At 43.0% G+C, this 21,989-nt stretch overlaps 1 protein-coding gene across 1 annotated transcript in view; it reads left to right on the plus strand.

Annotated features, from left to right (window-relative positions):
- Nucleotides 1–21,989, plus strand: part of UTP20 (UTP20 small subunit processome component) — an 80,498-nt gene that overhangs the window by 23,660 nt on the left and 34,849 nt on the right. Inside the window, exons 21-32 of the mRNA XM_026648865.2 lie at nt 48–291; nt 1,286–1,489; nt 3,317–3,407; nt 5,611–5,696; nt 6,441–6,566; nt 7,170–7,336; nt 8,182–8,390; nt 13,228–13,371; nt 16,772–16,851; nt 18,867–19,099; nt 20,870–21,014; nt 21,782–21,869. Coding sequence (XP_026504650.1) covers nt 48–291; nt 1,286–1,489; nt 3,317–3,407; nt 5,611–5,696; nt 6,441–6,566; nt 7,170–7,336; nt 8,182–8,390; nt 13,228–13,371; nt 16,772–16,851; nt 18,867–19,099; nt 20,870–21,014; nt 21,782–21,869 — 1,817 coding nt within the window. The remainder of the gene's footprint in view (nt 1–47; nt 292–1,285; nt 1,490–3,316; nt 3,408–5,610; nt 5,697–6,440; nt 6,567–7,169; nt 7,337–8,181; nt 8,391–13,227; nt 13,372–16,771; nt 16,852–18,866; nt 19,100–20,869; nt 21,015–21,781; nt 21,870–21,989) is intronic.

Consider the following 21,989-nt stretch of genomic DNA (forward strand, 5'->3'; position numbering starts at 1 on the left):
TGAAGTTTTCTTGAAGTAATGAGGACCGTGGTTTGTTTCCTATATAGAGAGGGAGCTGCAAGATGAGCTGAGTGAAGAGCAGGCAGGCCCTACAGATGCTGAGAGTGAGAAGATCCGAGAAGGAAACGTGGGAAGCCTGTATCTTGAGCAGCTGAGGTTTAGAACGGATTGCAGTGAGCGGATAGATTACGCAAACTTCCGGTTTCTGCTTTGGAAGGCGTTGGTCAAGTTTCCAGACAGAGTGGAGCCCAGGTCAAGGGAGCTTTCCCCACTTCTCTTGAGATTCATTAGGTAAGTGACATGTTCAGCGATGAGACATGTTGCTTGGAAATGTCATAAATGAAGGCAGAGTTACTAGGTTCCCTATAAGACAACTGATGGGTTGTTTGGTTTTTTTAATGGATTTTATTTCCTGAGACCTCTGAATTTTATATTGAAGTTGGTCCTTCCTTTCGGTTAAACATGGCTCATGCTAGAGAGAGTGGAAAAAATAAAGCAACCTGAAATGTAAGCTGTCAATTGGCTGCTGTGTTGAGCCCCAGTTTACTAATGAGTTCTGGTGACACAGCCTCGCTACTGCTATGGAGGGTGTAGTTCCAATGGAAGTAAAGTGTCTTGGAAATAGACTTGACAATGAGGCTCCTCCTTGTCTCCCCTGTTGTAAAATGAAAGCATGTATTTTTATTCAGACAGAAATAGGAAAATACCTTTTAGTGTATCTAGGGCCTGGTTCGGTGCCCACTAAAATCAGTGGGAGTCTTTCTATTCACTCCAGCAGGCTGTGAATTAGGCCCTCACTCTATTTCCCCTGCCAGCCCTTGACTCTCTTCTTTACAGTGTGTTTCCTACAGTGCTTTGACTAGACTGCTTTTAACTGTTTTCCAGTAAGAGGGCTTCTACTATGTAATACATCATCGATTCCTACACTTCCTAACTTACATTTTCACACATCCCTGCCAACTTTTTAAAAAAATTCTCCCATTCGACTTAGATTCACTTTCTCTTCTTTTTCCTCACCACATTTTTCTGATCTTAGTCCTTTAATTTTTTTTCCTTTCGTTGTCTTTTTCCTTTACATTTGCTCACTTCCTTTAATATCTCCGCCATTCACAATAGAAGAAATGCCCATCTGCATGCTGAAATGAACCACTTTTGGGGATCTTGAACTGTACAGTGTCACCAGGCACAACTCTGTGGATAATTGGAACTTCCAATTGTGAACAACTTCAAACAAACCTCACGCCAGCAGATACTGTTCTATTGATTTGATTTATTTTTAATATAGCAATGAGTATTACCCAGCAGATTCTCTGGTGGCTCCAACCCAGGATCTTAGAAAGAAAAACAGAGGTGCAGTAGAAGAGGAAGAAAAACCCACTGAAGAGAGACACCAAGCTACCCAGGAGGTGGAGAAAGAGGAGGTGGAGGGAATGGTAGAACCGGTGGTTGAAGGGTTGCAAAAAAAGAAAACGAGAAGAGCTGCAGCAAAGTGAGTTTTGCTTTTGTTTGATTGGGCAGGGAGCAAGTGAAATGCAAACATTAACCATTTGGTGTTTTAAAAGGCTTCATAGGAATGGGGTGACTCACTTGGTTATGATCACTGGGCTTCTGTGCATCCCTTTCCCCTTCCTTCGTCTGTTCCAGTCTTTCGTGAGCTCTTTGGGGGCGGGGATCCTGTCCCCATGAGACACCTAGCACTAGTGGGGGACACTGACCGGAGCCTCTGGGCACTACCGTAAGATGGGTAGTAGGCCATAGCTTTGCATAATTTGAAGCAAAAATAGTGCGGGGTCTAGGGATCCCAATTTTGGTTGGATGTATTCCTGGAGGTTTCATCACTAATCTTTAATTCCTGGAGACTCAGGACAGTCCTGCGGGGGTTGGCAGCCCTAGCAGGATTCCAAAGTTACTGTTTGGGGGGGAAATAACTGTTGCCTCTGTGTGTGTGTGTGTCTCTGCTTTTCTTTTAAAGTCAGTGGGAGCTGATGGGGATGCAGCCCTTTTGAAAATCATTGTAGGCACCCAATTACGGATTTCAGAGTCTAGCTTTAGACACCCATTTTTGAAAATCTTGGCCCTGATGTCCTTGTTCTGGACAGGTTTTTTGGTATTTCTTGCTATAAATATATGCTATCGTGACATCATTGTTCAACAATATCAAGTTATTTTGTGAGTAAATTGTCTATGGCTTGTGTCTTAAAACACAGTTTTCAAACTTCTTGATTATGGCCTTTTTACCCTGCTGATATCTGTCAAATACACATTTTAGGTGATTCAAATGAACTATTTTTGCCTGTTTGAGAATGACATTTGTAGCAACAAAGAACTTTAAAAATGTCATCTTGCACATTAAGATGCAATAAATTCTAGTCTATATTCTGGCTTAGTTGTAAGTGTTTTATCAGTTCTATTACTGTGTTCTGTTCCCTGAGCTGACTGGTTCAGATCTGTGAATTAGTAATAATTACAAAAATCAGATTGTCACCAGATTTGAACTTCTGCTTCAAAATGTTCTTGTTCCTAAATGGAAACTTTTAAAATGCTGGTAGCAATAACTAAGGTGCAAAAGGTTTACTGGCTAGTTGTTAATGAATTCTTTAGTGAACACTTTTCCTCTTGACCCTGGACGACTCATTATACTGTCAGATTTGCAGCACTGTAGTTTAGGCTCTTACAAAATGTATATTACAAACTCCTCCTTGAAAATGATGAAAAAATAAGAGCTAGGCGTGATCTGAGAGACTAGAGTGTGCCTGGTAACACGTATTGTGCACAACTCCATCATGAGTCATCATTCAGCGGAGACCATATTACAGTACTGTCTGTGGAGGGTAGGTAATGGTTACAGCACCTCCCTTTGCTGGGGTTAGACAGGGTGGAGGAAATTCAAATCTCGTGGCAGATTCAGTAGAAATTTTTTGGTGTGAACCTCTGCAGGTAGCTGCTGAATCAGTGTAGACTCTTGCTGTTCTGCACGTGTACCTTTTTGACCAGTCCTGATCATTTTTGGCACGGTTGATTTCCCTTCTCTCCCCCCCCCCCCCCCCCCCCCGCCACTTCTCCCTTTCCCCAACAAGTGGAGATGTGGCTGTTCTTGGGTGGTGCAGTCCTGTCCCCAGGTCCAGGTTATCCCTACCACTCTTTTGCACTGGTATACATCAAATCCTTCCACTGCCGTTTGAGCCTGTTGGTAAGTGTAGCCCTACATACTGACGTTCAGAAACTCAGAATCTTGGTGCCATTCTCCTGCCCGTTGGTAATAACACAGAGTGTGTATCTGTTTCATTGTTAAAAGCGTGTTTTGTTTTTGTTTTAGGCAGCTAATAGCCCATTTGCAAGTTTTCTCCAAGTTTTTGAATCCACGTGCGCTGTATCTGGAATCAAAGTTGAATGAGTTGTACAATCAGGTAATAATACTTAACATTTTTGTATTGCTTAATAAACAAATATATTCCTGTCTTATCTGAACACCAAGCCAAAGGGCCCTTCTTTGTAAAGAGAACAACTGACTGTTGCAGTGCAGTGTACAGCAGTTATGTCTTAAAGGGACACAGTCAACTTGAATATCACTATCTGAAAATTTTGCACTGTGTTAAAAGTGACTCCTAACATTACCATAGCTCAGCAGTTCTTGACCTTTTCTGTATTGTAGCCCCATGGTACAAAGGAAAGTTTCAGGATCCCCTTTCCATCTAGCCATGGAGAAAGAAAACTTGGTCATGACCATCAGTCTAAGCCCTGGTCTACACCTAAAATTCAGATTGACCTAGCTATGTCGCTCAGGGGTGTGAGAAATTCACACTCTTCGAGTGCTGTAGTTAAGCCAGCCTCACTGCCTCTTGGGGAGGTGGATTACCTGCATTGACAGGAAAATCTCTTCCATCAGTGTTGGGAAGCATCAATGGGCGCTACAGTGGCATAGCTGTGCTGCTGTAGTGCCTGTAGTGTACACGTGCCCCGAGAAACCTTGCCAGATAGCTGAGAGAGATTGGAGAGAAAAATGCCTTTCTCTTTATTTTTCTGTTTCTTCACTTTTGTTGTTTGATGGTGTCCATCCTTCCCCAGGCTCTGCATAGGGGTTTTACCAGTAACAGCAGGCTGCAAAGCTGAAACTGAATGTAAACAGGCAGCAAGCGGTAGCCAGAGGTGTGAAGAGAAGTGTGGCTTGTCTCTGCCTAAAAGTCCCCGTCTAAACATAAATGGGGAGAAGGGGAAAAAGTAATTTTTAAGGGAAATTATAAATCCAAGATATGCTATTTAAAGGGTGCTCCCTCAGGAAACCGGACTGAGTTTATCAACTTGAATTTTGTGGAAATAAGTCCCTGTAAAAGTGTTCTGCCAAAAGGAATTGCCAAAATCTTGTCTCCTTTAACAACACGTGTTGAATGATCATCCATGAGACATGAACTTAACTTTGATCATTCAAGACATACATTCATACATCCTTCGGCATATACCAGCTAACCATTCATTCTGTGTTACTGCTTTAGTTCCCCAGTGTTCAGTCCGTCTCAGATCACCAGCTTCTGCTCTAATGGAATGCTTCAGTATTCATTGTACTCCTGTAAACCTCTGAACTTTGCTTAGGAAAGAGCTGCTCTCTGTGGGTTCGATTGCTCGTCTGTCTTTTTTAGGAAAATATTGACCAGACTTGTAAATTTTAAAAACGTTTTATTTAACCAACCTTTTTAAAGAGTGCAGAACAACCAAATATGGCAAAACTGGTGTGCTATTTGTTAGCTCCGTGCTGTAGCACAACTGCTGGATTGATACCATGCCTTCCGAATGCTGGGTGGGTTACAACAGATCACATCAAAAATGGGGATTTTGCTATGTGCTGTTTACCATGAAACTGAAGAACTAGGTGGGGGAAAGGTGAGGTTTTTGGTAATGTTCCGTATTCCTCTTAGCCTGGCCATTGGCGGCATTCACCCCTTAATGCTATTGTTGATGGGTTTTTGATTATTTCTCTTTTTAACAAGTCTAATGTTCTATGTGCGTTTTCGTAACTTGGATGTATGTGACTGATCCATTATTTTACCCAGTGTGACACAAATACAATGCTGGCCCGAAAGTGATCTTGCAAAAGATACTCTATAAAAATAACTTGTTAAAACACAAGTTGATGATTGCGTTGTTTAATTGCTGTACTCATCAAACGGGCTTTGGAACAATTTGTACAGTGCGGGTGCTGAGAGCCATTGAACCAAACTGTAAACCCTGTATATGATGAAAACCACTTCAAGTCTGGGGGTGCGGCAGCACCCCAGCACCTCTAGTTCCAGCAGCTATGCCATCAAATACCAGTAATGATGTCCTGGATTTTTGTTTTTGTTTTTTCTTTTTAGAAACAAGTAACTAATGTGTTCTGTAATTATCTCTCTTGGATGTATAGTGGTAGGAAATATTTGCTGCTTGGTGTCTTTTAAATGACTGTTCTAAAATGAAATTCCCTTTAGGTTAGATAATTACTCTCTCTTTCCCCCGCCCCCCATTTAAGGGCTGAATTCTCTCTTGAGTAAATCATCTTGATCTAGTGGTATAAGGAGAAGTGTATATATTATTTGGGCTTTCTCCTAATTTTCATTTCTTGTAAAATGTTACCTTCAGCTGTTGTCCCATCAAGACCAGAATGTGCAAAAAGTAGCCCTTGACTGCATCATGACTTACAAGCATCCGCACCTACTGCCATACAAGTAAGAGCTTTAAAATTCTTCCAACACAGATAAAGCATTAGGTATCACATCAAACATGTATTTATGATATTTGGCATCATCTGCTTCTAAGAGAAATATCCACAACTTTCTGAACCTAAGAAAAATTAATATTCCTATTCCAAATCTGAATTTGGAAATGGACAGAATTAAAAAAAAGCTTCTTCTATTTATATTTAAATTAAAATGGAAAAAGCTTTTGTAGACTATAAAGAAGAAAAGAGGTGGTCACCTACATGCCATTGTGCCTGAGATCTAGCTACAGTCACAGAAGGTAACCTGGACTAGTCTTGAAAAGCAGATATCTGAGAAGAGGAATTGCTGGTTTGTTTTAGAGAAGGCAGAGGAGTGCAGCAGGGTCATGTTCATTCAGAAATGGAAAAACTGAAATCTTTTATCTATCAGATTTGAACTCTTTCTCAAAACAAAACAAATCTTTTCCCTCATCCAGACCCACCATGGTATGTAGTGGCCAATTGTGTTCTTTTCAGTAAAGGATTTTTGTAGTTCTTTATAACCATTAGGTAAAACTGTCAGCACAATACTATTGCACCCACTTGGATAGCCTTTACAGAACCCTGTATGAAAAGTAGCAGTCTATGTAATGAAGTTGAGCTAGTTGATTTACTTACCCTTTTGTTAAAAGGGTAAGGATGTGATCCTTTAATAAATTACACAGAGCTTTTTTTTTTTTTTTTTTCAAATAACTGTGTTTAATATTTGCAGGGAGAACTTGCAAAGGTTACTGGAAGATAAGAGCTTTAAAGAAGAAATAGTTCATTTCAGCATATCCGAGGAGAACACTATAGTTAAAATGCAACATCGACCAGATCTTGTTCCTGTTCTTATGAGGTGTGTGGGTGAAACACTGCATAAACTCTGCATGTTAAAATAAAACGATGGCTATAGAAGAAACATAATGTAGCCTCTGGTTGATATTTTAAAGAGACAATACAAACGTATGGCTCTCACAGCAACTAAGGCCTTAATACCTTTGTGTGGGTGTGTGTAGTATTGTTGAATGCATTAGTTAAGCTCATATTTTCCAAACAATATGCTTAAGAAGAAATCTGAGAGATTTTCACCCTCAGGGTATTACATTTATTTGATAAATACATGGAAATAGCATTTTACAATGAAAGTGCTTCCTCAGCTATAACTCTGTCTTCATACTAGCATGATGCTTTGCTAATTCATACTTAAGCTGTGCTCCCATTCAGATCACTAGCAAAATTTCCAGTGACCTTGTTGGGAGCAAGAGCACACCCTTTCTGGTAGTGTTACTGGGTGTCAAGCAGCAATAGAAGTAATCACGGGGAGTATTAATTAAGCCATGTAGTTCAGATTAAACTTTCTGAACAAAGATTGTGAACCAGCCAAACTGCTCCTGCAATGCTTCAGAAACAGGCAGCTAGTGGAGAACTCACGAATACTATTTCTTTTTGGCTTTTGAAGAATTCTCTATGGGCGGATGAGAAACAAAACTGGAAGCAGAACTCAGGGCAAATCTGCTGCGGGCACTCGTATGTCAATTGTTCTGAGATTCCTTGCTGGCTCGCTGCCTGAAGAGATTAGAATGTTCCTGGACCTGCTCTTTGAACCTGTGAAGCACTTCAGTGTTGGTATGCTTCTGCCATTAGAAACTGGGGATAATAGTTCTTCCCTACCTCATGGATGTGGGGAGGATAAATATTTTGAGGACTGTGAGGGGCTTAGATATTATGGAAATGGGGGCCATATAAGTACTCTGTGTAAATTAAAGCACCCATGGCACTGGTTTTTTGGGTTTTTTTTTGTTTTGTTTTTAAATAAGAGTCAAGGTTTCCCCTGAGCCCTTGGCCACAGTTTCCCTTCTGTGCTGTACAATGTACTATTATTCCTGTACCGTTATTACAGAACTGAGGCACAGAGACACTGAGTGACTTACCCAGGGTCACAGGAGGTCTGTGGCAGAGCAGGGAATCAAACCCAGAATGCCAGAGTCCCAGGTTGGCATCCTAACTAGGGTGACCAGACAGCAAGTGTGAAAAATCAGGACAGGGGGTGGGGAGTAATAGGAGCCTATATAAGAAAAGGACCCAAAAATCGGGACTGTCCCTATAAAATCGGGACATCTGGTCAGCCTAATCCTAACTACTGTGTTGACCTTCCTTTCTGAAGGGCTGGTGAGCACAATGCCACAGGGGCATTATGAGGATAAGTGCATACATTGATTGTGAGGCACTCCGACACTACAGCAATGAGGGCCATATAAGAACCATGATAGACAGCTGGAGCTGTTCGTTAATTTTACATAAGAAACTGAATTAGGAGCATTTAAAGGGCTTATAATTTAGGGCCAGATTTGCCACCCTTTCTCACATTGAGAGGAACCTCAGACCTTGACATTTGGCCTATTGAAATCGGGTCCTTACTTACCAAGGTAAAGATGAATGATATATTTTCACTGTCCTCCTTCCTTCTGTAGGACCTTGCCAGGTTGCAGTACTCCAAACAATATCAGAACTGGATTTATCTAAAGTCCTGCCTCTAGGCCGCCAGCACAGTCTGTTCAACAGCCTTGAGGTTGTACTGAAAAACATGGGCCATCTGATCACTCAGTACTTACCTGAGATTTTACAGATTTTACTTTGTATGACAGCAACAGTATCCCACATCCTTCAACAAAGAGAGAAGGTAAGGAACATGATACTGTGTGTGTGTGTGTTTCAACTCTATTGGTTCAAATTACGCTTAGTGCCAATAAGGAGTAAAGCTTTAGAAACCAGTGAATAATAGAAAGATGGATAAAAGTATAGGCCAGCAACATTGGTCTTAAAATGCCGCAGTGTTTATATAGAATGAGTATATTGTTTTTAAAATGCTGTTAAATTGTTGGCATTTCAGTCAGTAACAGTGTTGAATTTATTTAATAAAATATGCATTTTAAAACATTGCGTGTAACAATTAATACAAACAAGAATTTGAATGTCAAATACATTTTTTTAAAAACACTGCATTTCATTAAGCCAAAGTGCACACACTAACTAGAAGTTTGGGGCAACTAGAGTCCTTTCTGGACTTGAATTCAAACAGGGAAAGAAAAATTCTGTCTGTTTCTTTTTTTTGGTTTTAATATCATGGTTTCCCTTGTGCTGCTCTAAGTGCTGTAGCAGTGGCCAGCAGCAAGGGAAGGGTAATTTTAGGATGGTTACAGTCCATAATCCAGTTTATAGTAGTGCAAAAGTAATTTTATTTGTCTCTAGAGTAATCACTTTTGTACTGCAAAGTTATTCAAGTAATGCCGTCTCTCACCATCAGTTGTGACTGAGTAACTCTTGGAGCGGTATTTGTGGTGCCATGCTGTCACTTGTTAAACTTAATTTAACACTTCATTAGCTAGTGAGGTGTTAAGAGTTCAGAGAAGGATAGGAGAAATCTGTTTATCTTGGATAATTATTACAAGAAATTCCTGTGGGTTTGAGAGTCATTTATTGCAGGATGATATTGCCCAAAGAGTTAAATATCTACTTTTGTAGTTCTGAGCTCAGTTACAGTTTTACTGTTTCCTACTGTTCACTTTCAATATGGAATCTGTCCATGTCCTTAGAGCATGCCCCTTGAGAAGAGGCCTATGTATCTCCTTCCTTTCGCTTGAGTAGTGGGGAATCTGATTCAGTTTATTTAGTGTAAAAATTATCATCTGTCATTCTGATTTTTAGTAGCAAAAATCATGTCTCTTGTGATAAAGATTGCGGTTGAGCATTGGGAAAAGGAGGGAACTAAGCTCAAAAGAAACAAGATTAAAGCACGGGCCCTTAAGGGGAAGGACAGCAGAGAAGTTTGTACAAGCAGTGAGATAAGTGCCTGGAAACAGGTTTGGTATCGGCTGAGGAAGAGTGGAACCACATCAAAAGAGTGAGGATTGCAGCATCAGAAGAGGTGTGTGGACAGTACAGCTGGGGGAAATCTAGGGAAAGAGAGGAGTTGTGGTGGACCGATGAAGTGCAGGTAGCGATCTGAAATAAGAAAATGGTGCATAAAGAAAAAGACACAAGCCCATCGAGTGTGAATGAAAGCAAATACAAAGAAGCAAAGTATGCTGCTAAGCAGGCAGTGAAGAAGGCCAAAGACAGTGCCATAGATGACCTGTATGCTGAGCTTGTAAACCACCCACATCTGGCTGGCCAAAAGATCTATAGCATTGCAAAAATCAGATACAAAGGGAAGGAGGATGGTATTGCAGCACCATTTCTAAATGATGACCAGGAGAAACTGCTAGTAACACCTGAAAAAATGAAGGTGAGATGGAAACAATAATTTGAGAGCCTCTTAAATGAGGCAAACCCCTTTTTGGAAGAGTTGCCAATATCCTAATGTGGTGCCTGAGTCTGACACAATGGAGGAAGGTGAGAAATGCAGTCCGGATAATGAAGAACAGTGAGGTGGTGGGACCGATGAAGTGACAGCGGACCTGGAGAAAGTCCTGTGTGAGAGAGGCATAAAATGGATGAACGGAGTGGTTAAAGCAGAGGTTGGCAACCTTCAGCACACAGCCCATCAGGGTAATCGGCTGGCAGGCCATGAGACGTTTTGTTTACATTGACCGTCCGTAGGCATGGCCCCCCGCAGCTCCCAGTGGCCGCAGTTCGCCGTTCCTGGCCAATGGGAGCTGCGGGAAGTGGCGTGGGCTGCAGAGACGTGCTGGCCGCCGCTTCCTGCAGTTCCCATTGGTTGGGAACAGTGAACTGCGGCAACTGGGAGCTGCAGGGGGCCAGGCCTGTGGACGGTCAACATAAAATGTCTTGTGGCCTGCCAGTGGATTACCCTGATGGGCCGCGTGCTGAAGGTTGCCGACCCCTGGGTTAAAGCCATATGGCAAGATACGTGAATATCCAAAGATTGGTGCTGGTCTATCTTGGTCTAAGTACATAAGCAGGGGAGCGTCCATGAATGTGGAAACTGTTAAAGGATAAAGTTACTGTTACGTAGAATGAAAGTACTGGAACACTCTTGGATGCTAGGATTAGGAGAATGCTGGAACCCCTCCGCAGACAAGAACAACTCAGCTTTAGGAGAGGATGAGGAACCACAGATGCCGTGTTTGTAATTCAGCAAGTGATCGAGAGGTAGTTAAGTACCAACAGGTTCGCTTCTGGGCACTTAGAGCCCTAGAAAAGGCATAGTATAGCGTGGACAGAAAGATGCTCACACTAGTGCTGAGGAAATATGGCGTGTCTGAGGATTTAATATCACCTAAAACAGCGATCTGAACATGTTTTGGAATGACCAGCCCCTTTGATGTGAAAGTCCAACTGCACCTGGGGCCCTTAGTCTGCTGCTGTTTATCATGTTGATGGAAGATCTCAATGGGAAAGGTGAGAAGCTGCTATATGCAGATGACATAGCTATAAGGGTGTCCTCAGAGAAAGAGCTAGAGTAAAGAGTAAATCAGTGGTACGGCCAGATAAGCTGGCATGGGAAGAAAATGGATATGACTAAGACCGAGGTAATATGGGTCGGTAGAGGTGCCTCAGAGAAACTGAATATAGAGATTAATGGAGTATGACTAAACCAGACTGAGCAGTTCAGGTATCTGGACAGCTGGGTTGCGGATGACAGTGAGCATGAATGCGAGATACAGTCCAGACCGGGGAGTTCTGGAAGACAGTGGAATAACATCTCACTGACACTGAAAGCCCAACTGTATGTAACAATGGTGTGCCCCACAGTGCTGTATTGTGCAGAAGCATGGGCAGTAAAGAGACGGCAAGTTCAATGCCTGAAGATGTTCGAGATGAGATGTCTTTGTGTGATATAGTCCCACGAAGGGATGGATTGTGATATGAAAGCGGTAGGATGGAAGTCTCAGTCCGTGATGTGGCTGACAAAATCCAGGAAGTGCAACTTTGCTAGTTCAGACATACAGAGTGAATGAAGAGGACCTGGGGAAGATGGTGTGGCAGGAGAGGGTGGTAGGAAAGAAACCCCGAGGAAGCGATGGTGGATTGCATCAAAGAAGATGGTAAGCTGATGGACCTTAGTGCTGCCTCGGACAGACGAAGATGGCAGATGTTTGCATGGTGAGCCGACCCTAGATGGTGGGATAAGCGGAAGAAGTAGTAGTTTCTAAGTCACTTAGGAGCTTTTGAAAGTGTTACCTAGAGGCCTTGTCTACGCTTTGTGGAGTGTAGGGTACAAGTAGCTACACACCGCAGCAAAAGGCAGGCTGCAGCCACGCTCGCTGCAGTGTGTAGCTACATGTGACAGTGAAAGGCTCTGACGGGGGGAAGCAGCGGGATGCTACACTGGTAAAAATAGCACTGTAGACGGGAGGCACTGCATGGGTGTGCAGAGAGCCGTGTAGGGTATGTACCCACAGGGTCCTGGTGTGTCTATATTCCACTCACCTAAGCAGAGCCTTGCCATCTGCCCTGCTGTTTATACCCATGCTAGGGAGGCATGCAGTATCTGTACTCTACATGTTGCCATAAGTGTAGCCCTCCCAGAGGAGCCCAGCAGAAAAGGCTGTAATATTATAAACAGATTCCTGATTAGCATGTTGAATATCTTCCCTAAGGAAAGCTAGAGAATGTAACGTGGTTAACGTTAAATGCATGGGTAGTGTAAGTCTTGTTACTACATTCTAGCCCTCCCCTCACTCTGTCTTTGCCGGATTCCTCTCTCTCCTCTAAGCACGTTTTCATGTGCTAAGAGGAAACTCACCTTTGGTCACTGGTTTTGGTTGTGCTTTTTTTGGGGGGGGGGGGTAATTTATTTAATATATTTTCATACAGAAACAGACAAAGAAAAGTACCAAAAAAATGTATGTGAGCTCCAATAGAACTATGCAATTACAAGATTTTACAGTTTGTCAACACTGCAAGACCAGGCAATGCTACATAGACATAGCATGTTAGGGTGGGGTAACAGATGTAAAAGAGGAGGGAAGGAGGGCACATGGGAAAAAGAGGACGGGTTAGGCAGCATGGAGGTTTGGCATTCCTTGAACCATCTCAATATTTTTTTATTCAAATATATCTAGAATTGGGATCCCCATTTCTCTGACTTCATATAATTGCTCTCTGTAGCAATAAATTATTCTGTACTTGGCTGCTAATTGAGACAGGGCCAAATACCACTGCTTTTGAAGACGTGTAAAGTGGTACTGTTTGAATATTGGGACTGGGGTATTAGATCTATTAAGGGCAGTGCTAAGAGCTGTAGTATCCGCTTACAGCGATTTTGGCCCCAGTCCTTCAGCGAGCTATGTGCGAGTAGGCTCTCGTGCCCGTGCAGAGTCCCTGTTAAGCCTTGTGGCTCGGTGCAGGATTGGGACCTTAGTCAGAAAGTTAAAATCATCTTTACAAGATAACGGTAACTTGTTCACGGTAGAAAACAGGAGGAAACAGTGCAGTAGTCCAAGCAAGAGTCCCTCATATCCATATTGATTAAATACAGTATTTCATTGCAGGGTAACTAGCTTGTTGTGTATTGCAGCAAGAATAGGTATTTTTGTCTTTATTTTTTCCAGATCCAGCTAAGGTTTATTAACCCACTGAAAAATTTGAGGCGTCTTGGGATCAAACTTGTAGCTGAGTTTTTTTCTGATTTTGAGACCTACCACTTTACAGTGGACGAGATTGATGCCATTTTTGAGGCAGTGATATGGCCCCAGGTAATGTTGACAGAGTAATACATTTTATTCTAAGTTATCCAGTATGTAAAGATAAGCAAAGTCTGGAAAGAGATTGAAATACTTCTCTGATTAATTGTATATACGTGGGACAACCTATCCTAAATTCTCAATTATTGTGGGACAATCTACACTCATCGCTATACACCTCTGCCATGATATAATGTGACCTGATATAACGCGGTAAAGCAGCGCTCTGGGGGGGCAGGGCTACGCGCTCCGGTGGATCAAAGCAAGTTCGATATAACGCGGTTTCACCTATAACGCGGTAAGATTTTTTTGGCTCCCGAGGACAGCGTTATATCGGGGTAGAGGTGTACTTGCTTTCCACAAGCTATTCTTAGTATAACTTTTGATGAATGATGTATCCGAATATTTGGATGCTGGTATTTAAACTATATTATTAAATGTGTTAACCTTAATTTGGGATACTGCAGATTATGTACTATATGTTTTGTATGACTTTTTAAACCAAACGTTGTACTTTTGGATAATTTAAGCATTATATCCAGATGTATAGAAACTCTTTTTTTTTTAACCTGAATACTAGATAATTTTAACACTTTCTGCCTAGAAATCTCTAATTTCATTTGCTTGTATTACGTGTGTGAAGGGCCGATCTTGGGTCTTAATAAGAGGGTCAAGCATCTGATTAATGCTGGAGCTGCTTCTACATTCAAGCCATAATCAAAAATATTTACAGATTAATCTGAATCAAGTTAAAACTGTATCTCTCTTCTTTAACCATTGAAGGCACTGCTCTGACGCTTCTTGGGGAACAAAATTGTACTGTTGGTATCTGTTATGTGCCTAATCTGTCTAATCTAAAATGCCTGAGTATTTACACTTGAAAAACATCTAAATAGTATCAAACAGTACCTTGGTGGGCTAGCTGTTCTTGTTCTGTGGTCAGTCTTAACCTATAATATGCCCCCTTCATCCATTTTTGTTCATTTTGCTTATTTATTCCTTCCATGTTTCTTTCATCTACCTGTATGGCACCTTACAGTGGCCAAATGACAGATGAACTAGCTGTATGCAAAGCACATAACCTTGCACCTCAGTTGATTAGGTAGAAGAGAATTTTGGTTTATTGTCTCTCTCAGCCTTTCAGCTCTCTCTTTCTATGCCCCCAGCTATCCCAGCATTGGGAAACTAAGACCCCGATTCAGCAAAGTTCCATAGAAGTCAAAGCACGTGCCTCAATTCAGGATGTGATTAAATGCTTTGCTGAATCAGTGTCTCGGAGCATTGTGTTTGGAAAGCACTGTGTACATAAGAATGGCCATAACTGGGTCAGACCAAAGGTCCATCTAGCCCAGTATCCTGTCTTCCGATAGTGGCCAGTGCCAGGTGCCCCAGACGGAATTAACAGAACATTCCCAGCTTCTGGCAAACAGAGGCTAGGGACACCATCCCTGCCCATCCTGGCTGTTAGCCATTGAGAGACCTATCCTCCATGAATTTATCTAGTTCTTTTTTGACGCCTGTTACAGTCTTGGCCTTCACAACATCCCCAGGCAAAGGGTTTCACAGGTTGACTGTGCCTTGTGTTGCCCTTGTCTGAACCTTTTCCAATTCCACTATATCTTTTTTGAGATGGGGAGACCACATCTTCACGCAGTATTCAGGATGTGGGCGTACCATGGATTTATATAGAGGCAATATGATATTTTCAGTCTTATTATCTATCTTAATGATAATCTTAATGATTCCCAACATTCTGTTCGCTTTTTTGACTGCTGCTGCACATTGAGTGGATGTTTTCAGAGAACTATCCACAATGATTCCAAGAGCTCTTTCTTGAACAGTAACAATTAATTTAGACCCCATCATTTTATATGTACAGTTGGGATTATGTTTTCCAGTGTGCATTATTTTGCATTTATCAGCATTGAATTTCATCTGCCATTTTGTTGCCCAGTCACCCAGTTTTGTGAGATCCTTTTGTAGCTCTTTGCAGTCTGCTTTGGACTTAACTATCTTGAGTAGTTTTGTATCATCTGCAGATTTTGCCACCTCACTGTTTACCCTTTTTTTCCTGATCATTTATGAATATGTTGAATAGGACTGGTCCCATTTGACAATGCTGTATAATTTCTGTAAATAGGAACGATAACTGGTTTAAAGAAATAATGCTAATTTCCTTTATGACCTAGTGTATCCCAGGGATGTCCACACTGTAATTAAAAACCCACAGGTGGCCTGTGCTAGTTGACTCAGGCTCATGGGGCTCAGGCTAAGAGGCTGTTTAACTGCAGTGTAGACATTCAGGCTCAGACTGGAGCCTGGGATCTGGGACCCTGAGAGGTGGGAGGGACCTAGAGCTTGGGCTAGGCTTTAATGCCTGCACTGCAATTAAACAGCCTCTTAGCCTGAATCCTGTGAGCCTGAGTCAGCTGGCACGGGCCTCTGTCAGTGTCTAACTGCAGTGTAGACATACCTCCAGAGACCAGCACTGTACGATAGGATACCGGCTCCAAAAATAATCCAGTAGCTCCCTCTAGGGGAATTTCAGCCATTGATTCTCTCTCGGGGATATTTTTTGCAGAAGACTCATTTGATTTTGTGCATTATTTTAAAGGCTGTGAAACACCATGAGGCTTGTGAGATGATGCGGGAGGAGGGAGAATTCTAATCCTTTTGTGCTTGGAATTGGAGTTTCCTAATGTTAACTGCACAAAAATCTACTACTGGGACTTGGTGGTAGTAGTCAGCGTAGCAGACTTGCTTGCCATAGGATTGCATTAAAGATGCCTTTGTTTCTGATATGTTCAGAAAAACGCTGGTTTATACAGAGCAGTGGGGCACTCAATCATTTTGGGCAACTGAACAAGCTTTCTAAGACTTACCGGTAGATCTGTTCCCCACCATTGCCTCAATTTCAGTTTTACACAGTCCAATCTGCAGTGCAGACTGAGCAACCCTAAACCCCACTCTCACCATCCTGGTGCATTAAACCGAAAGAACATGGACGATCTCCTGGCTGCTCAGTAGCAGCCAACATGTAGCAGAGGCGTTCTCAGTTATATTGATGCTGCTGATCCTGCTGCAGACAGGAATGTAAGTGTGAGACCGTCACTTTGGCTGCAGCTGTGTGCAAAGCACAAGGGGAGGGAAAATAACTCCCAAGTGGAGGACAAAAATAGTAGGTGGGATAATTTTGTTTTCAAGCTTTTAAGGTGTAACAAAAGATGCTCCATTAGTAGCTATCAGCAGTATTGAAGGGATTAGAAAGTGAGCAATGATTTTTTTTTTTTTTAAGATAATTTATCATTCACAGAGAATTCTTTAAACTTGTTTTCTGTCAAATTTGATGTTTTAAATAGTGATGCGTGGTCACACTGTTTGTTTTGTGATTTATCCTCTCTTTGTCTTCTAGATCAGCAGGCTTGCTTCTGAGAGCCAGTATTCTCCTACTCTGTTACTCAAACTCATTCACATCTGGAGCAAGAATCCCAGGTAAACTTTTCCTTTGGGGAGAAGCAAGATGAATGCATAGTGTCTGCTGTGAATAACACACAGCACGGAAAGACAGATAGTCACACATTATTCCTCCTTGCACCCTCAAAGAAGTTATTGGATACAAAATAGCTGCAAAGAGCAGTATTTTTATCAACATGTAAACTTCATAGATTCCAAGGCCAGAAAGTATCATTATGATCACTAAGGGCTAGTCTACACTTACCGGGTAGTTCGACGGCTGGCAATCGAAGTTCCGGGTTCGATTTATCGCGTCTGGTCTGGACGCGATAAATCGAACCAGGAAGTGCTCGCCGTCGACTGCGGTACTCCAGCTCAGCGAGAGGAGTACCGCGGAGTCGACGGGGGAGCCTGCCTGCCGCGTGTGGACCGCGTCTGAACCGCGGTAAGTTCGAAGTAAGGTATGTCGAATTCAGCTACGTTATTCACGTAGCTGAATTTGCGTACCTTACTTCGACTTGGGGGGTAAGTGTAGACCAAGCCTTAGTCTGACCTCCTGTATAATCCAGGCCAGAGAACTTCCTCAAAATAATTCCTAGAGCAGATCTTTTAGAAAAACATCCAATCTTGATTTTAAAATGGTCAGTGATGGAGAATCCACCACAACCCTGGGTAAATTGTTCCATTGGTTAATTACTCTCACCATTAAAGAAGGTGATTGTGCACTTCATTTAATGTTATTTAGATCTTTTTCATTGTAGCTCACAAAGCCATGACAAAGGACGGTGTCATTATTCCTTTGGTACATATGGGGAAATTGAATCTCAGAGTGGGGAATTGATTTGCACAAGGTCTACAACAGGTCAGTGAGAGCACCTGGACTAGAATCCAGGTCTCCAGGCTCCCCAGTCTAGGGCTGTATCCACTGGACCAAGCAGCTGTGCTTGCTTTTTTTTTTTTAAGGAGTGTAATACTATACTTTCATGTTATTGCTTAACAGTATTTTACATAGGGTATTGAGCCTGAGGGGAAGAAGTGTACAATAGGAAATGTACCAAATACCTGAGTTCCAGCCACTCTATTTTAAGTGGTGGACTTCGATTTTCAGTTACGTTTTCTGACAATGTAAGTAGAAACCTGGGCCTCAACTGTGCAGACACATATGCATGTGCTTAACTTCAAATGCATGAGGAGACCTATTACCAATTGACTTGTCAATGGGATTATTTGCATGCTCAAAGTTAAACATTTACCTAAGTGTTCGCAGGACTGGGGTCTTAATTCTGATTTATTTCCCCAAGGTATAAACAGGGTATAAAATAACTATAGCTATGTTGTGTCAAGACCCCTCTGTCCCCAGACTATGGCTCTAATGCTCCCTAATAATCCAAATGCAACTCCCGATCTTCCAATTTTTGGAGATTATTCTCCGTAAATATCAGGCCATTTTCCCCACACATGAACAGCCAGGCAGGTTTGTAGCCAACATCTAGCTCAGATTTTGAGGGGAGAGGGATGAGTTAATGGAAAGTGGTAGCCAATCCAGTTTTAAATAAAAATCTTGTGTCCTTCCCCTTTGAACTGTATTGGTTTGTTAATGTTCTATAGTGTCCGCTAGATCCCTGTTTACTATTCATTTACGGAATAACATGTGTGAATTGGATGCAGCTCAGATATATAATAAAACGAGTCAGAAGGAGTTGGCCTTTAGATATCTGGGGTGAAATCCTGGCTCTACTGAAGTCAATAGGGCCCGGATTTCACCGTGGACTTTTAACTCCCCACCTACTCTCATTTGGTCCCATCACCATAGTATTTCAGTGCTTACCTCAAGATTTACCATTGTCAGAAATGAAGAATGTATTTTCTGTTTATGTACCAAACTGGTCTTGAGTCATAAGAATTTTTCCTTTTTAATGGTATCCCCCAGAAGGTGGAAGAACATCTCTTTACCTTCAGTCTTTTTGTATGTGACTTTATGGAGAAAACGTTTGTAAAAGTTTTAATTAAAAAAATGAACTGTGAATTTTTCTTGTTCTGTGTCTGTTACTCAGGTATTTCCCTTTGCTGGCCAAGCAGAGACCAGGGCACCCAGAATACGATACACTGTTAAATGTCTTTGCGCTGCTCTCCGCCAAGAATCTCTGCGAGGCAACAGCTGGTGTTGTGATGGATGTGGCTGACAACCTCCTCAACAGTCCAGATTTTGAACCCACAGACCTGGTTTCCAGCTTGACAGTGGCTGACTGCGTTTGTATAGAATCTGACACCGATGGAATGACAGAAGGTATGAATGAATAGTAATCCAAAGGAGGAGGAACTCAACTGTAAGCATGAGTGGATGTTTTGGATCCTGATGGGATATTCTGCGCCTTTGGCAAGAATGCCTTTTTAGAAGGAAAATTCCCTGCTAAGGCTTGTCTTCCCTTAGCACGTTCATTCATCCGCGTGCAGACAAGTTCCATATTTGTGTGCCAGGGCCCAGAAAGGTTTATTCTCTGTTAAAGGGGATGGGGAGAACGTTCATAGTAATGGACGCACGCCCTTGATTAAGTTATAACCCGGAGGGCAGCCTTGGCAATTAGGACAAGTGATTTGCACAAACGTCCACTTAATTTTTTTCTTGAAAAATAAATTCACCCAGCCATATACTCATTGCCATTCATTTTAATTGGCACTCCCTTGCAATAAAGACTTGCGGTTCATCACCTTTACCCTTCGCCTGCAGTAACAGGCAGAAGGTGACCGTGCACTTCCTTTAACATTGGTTAGCTCTTTTTCAGCAGTTGCTCTCAAAGCCGTGACAAAGGAAGGCAGGGATTGTTATCCCCTTGGTACAGATGGGGAAACTGAGACTCAGAGTGGGGAATTGATTTGCACAAGATCGCACAACAGGTCACTGTCAGAACTGGGACTGGAACCCAGTCTCTAGACTTCCCAGTCTAGGGCTCTGTCCACTGGACCACAATGCAAGAGACTGGCTAAGCCAGAGGTGGGCAAACTATGGCCAGCGGGCCACATCTGGCCCAGCTCCTGCCCTGGGGGGCTAGGTCCCGGCCCCTCCCCTGCTGTTCCCCCTCCCCCACAGCCTCAGCTCACTGTGCCGCTGGCGCAGTGCTCTGGGCGGCGGGGTGGCGAGCTCCTGTCGGGCAGCGCAGCTGCAGAGCCTGGCCTGACCCGGTGCTCTGTGCTGCACTGTGGCATGGCTGGCTCCAACTGGGCGGTGCGGCTGCCTGTCCTGGTGCTCTGGGTGGCACGGCTGTAGCACCGCCAGCCACCGGTGCTCCAGGCAGCACGGTAAGGGGGCAGGGAGCAGGGGAGGTAGGATAGAGGGCAGGGGAGTTCGGGGTGGTGGGCAGGGGTGTGGATAGGGGTCGGGGCGGTCAGAGGGCAGGGAACAGGGGGGTTGAATGGAGGCAGGAGTCCCGGGGGGGGGCAGTCAGGAAGGAGAGAGGGGGTTGGATGGGGCGGTAGGGGGCAGTCAGGGGCGGGGGTTCTGGGGGTGGTTAGGGAGCAGGGGGTGTGGATGGGGTAGAGGTTCGAGGGGGCATCAGTGAACGGGGGGGTTGGATGGGGCAGGAGTCTTGGGGGGGCCATCAAGGGGTGAGAAGCAGGGGGGGTCGGATAGGGGGCAGGGGGCGGGCCATGCCTGGCTGTTTGAGGGAGGCACAGCCTCTGGTAACTGTCCCTCCATACAACTTGGGAAACCCGATGCGGCCCTCAGACCAAAAAGTTTGCCCGCCCCTGGGCTAAGCCCTCGTATCACAGACTTATTAGTGAACTAATGAGGAGGGGAGCTCTTGAGGTTTTGGGGTTTTTTGGGGTGGGAGGGGCAGTTGTAATAGCCTTCAGTCACATAGAATTTTAAACTCCTGCAGAGCTGGTTTTCAGAGGCATTGAGCGCTTGCAGCTCCCGTTGACTTCCTTTGGAGTGGAGGATGCTCAGCACTTCTGAACATCAGGCCTCCTAGTTCATCATTGTCCCCATGTTTGTGTAGAATTGGATCTCTCCTTTTTGCTATAAAACGCCCTGGTAACCACCTTGTATCCATTACAGAGTCCCCCAGCTTGGGTGCACGGTTAATTCTGTCTCACGTTCCTGCAATACTTCAGTATCTCAGCAAAACCATGTTAAATGTAGAAAAGGTGAAAAAGAAAAAGTTTAGAGCGCAAGTCAGCAAAGAGCTCAACATTCTTTCCAAGTAAGTGATTCCTCAGGGTTCAAAAGAGATAAGCTTTGAAACAATAATCCCTCAGGATGGACTGCAAATATAGAAGCAGTTGCTTTGAATTTAAATTAGTTGTGACCAAGTCATTTAAAATGTGTGAACTTATGTGTCACTCGACTTCCAAGTCACTGGTGGTCAATTCCCATCACTGCTGACTGAATTTTAAAAGCGTCCGTAAGCAAAACTGGCACTGTGACAGTGGTGAGTCAACCTTAGGCTACACACACTGTGCATTGGCGAGTGTCCCCATGAGGAGATAATTGGTATGGCAACTCCTACCTGACTGAAGGCAGAATTTGGCTCTCAGTGACATGCTAGGGATTAGTTTTAAAATTGACCCTTGTGCAATTTAAAATGGGCTGATCCCATTTGATATTTGAATATTCTCTTTAAAAAAATCTTCTCTTCACCTGATTCATCCTAAAAGCTAAATTGCATCCTACTGTTAATGTAAATGTTTGAGGCCCTGATCCTGCCTCTGATTGTATGGGCCTTATGCCCATAGAGTCCTTTTGAAGTCAGTGGCTCTATGTGAGTTCAAGGGTGCAGTCACATGGATCCAATGGCAGCATCAGGGCCTGAGCTTGTAACAGGTTCAGAATGGATGTGCTGACGTAATTTTCTATTCTAGCACCAAAGTTTCACAACCTTTATTGCAGCCCATGAAATCCCTGTTCACTTTGTATGGGTGAGTATGTGGTTGCAAGATTAACAAATTAACCTTTTTTTAAATAATGTAGGATCAGCAAGTTTATACAGGACAAAGGTCAGAGTTCTGTACTCATCAGCCTCCTCCTCCCTTTCCTTCACCAGAGTAGCATTATGCAGGTAGGTGTTACTTCTTTCAGTGAAACACATTTATTTTCTTTAGTAAATGGGATTATTTTTATGATGCAGTTAAAAATCTAGTAATTACATGCGAGTTCTTGCAGTCATTCTTAACCATTT

The sequence above is a fragment of the Terrapene carolina genome, unplaced genomic scaffold, assembly GCF_002925995.2.
Source record: "Terrapene carolina triunguis isolate 2854851 unplaced genomic scaffold, T_m_triunguis-2.0 Scaffold68, whole genome shotgun sequence".
NCBI lineage: Eukaryota > Metazoa > Chordata > Testudines > Emydidae > Terrapene > Terrapene triunguis.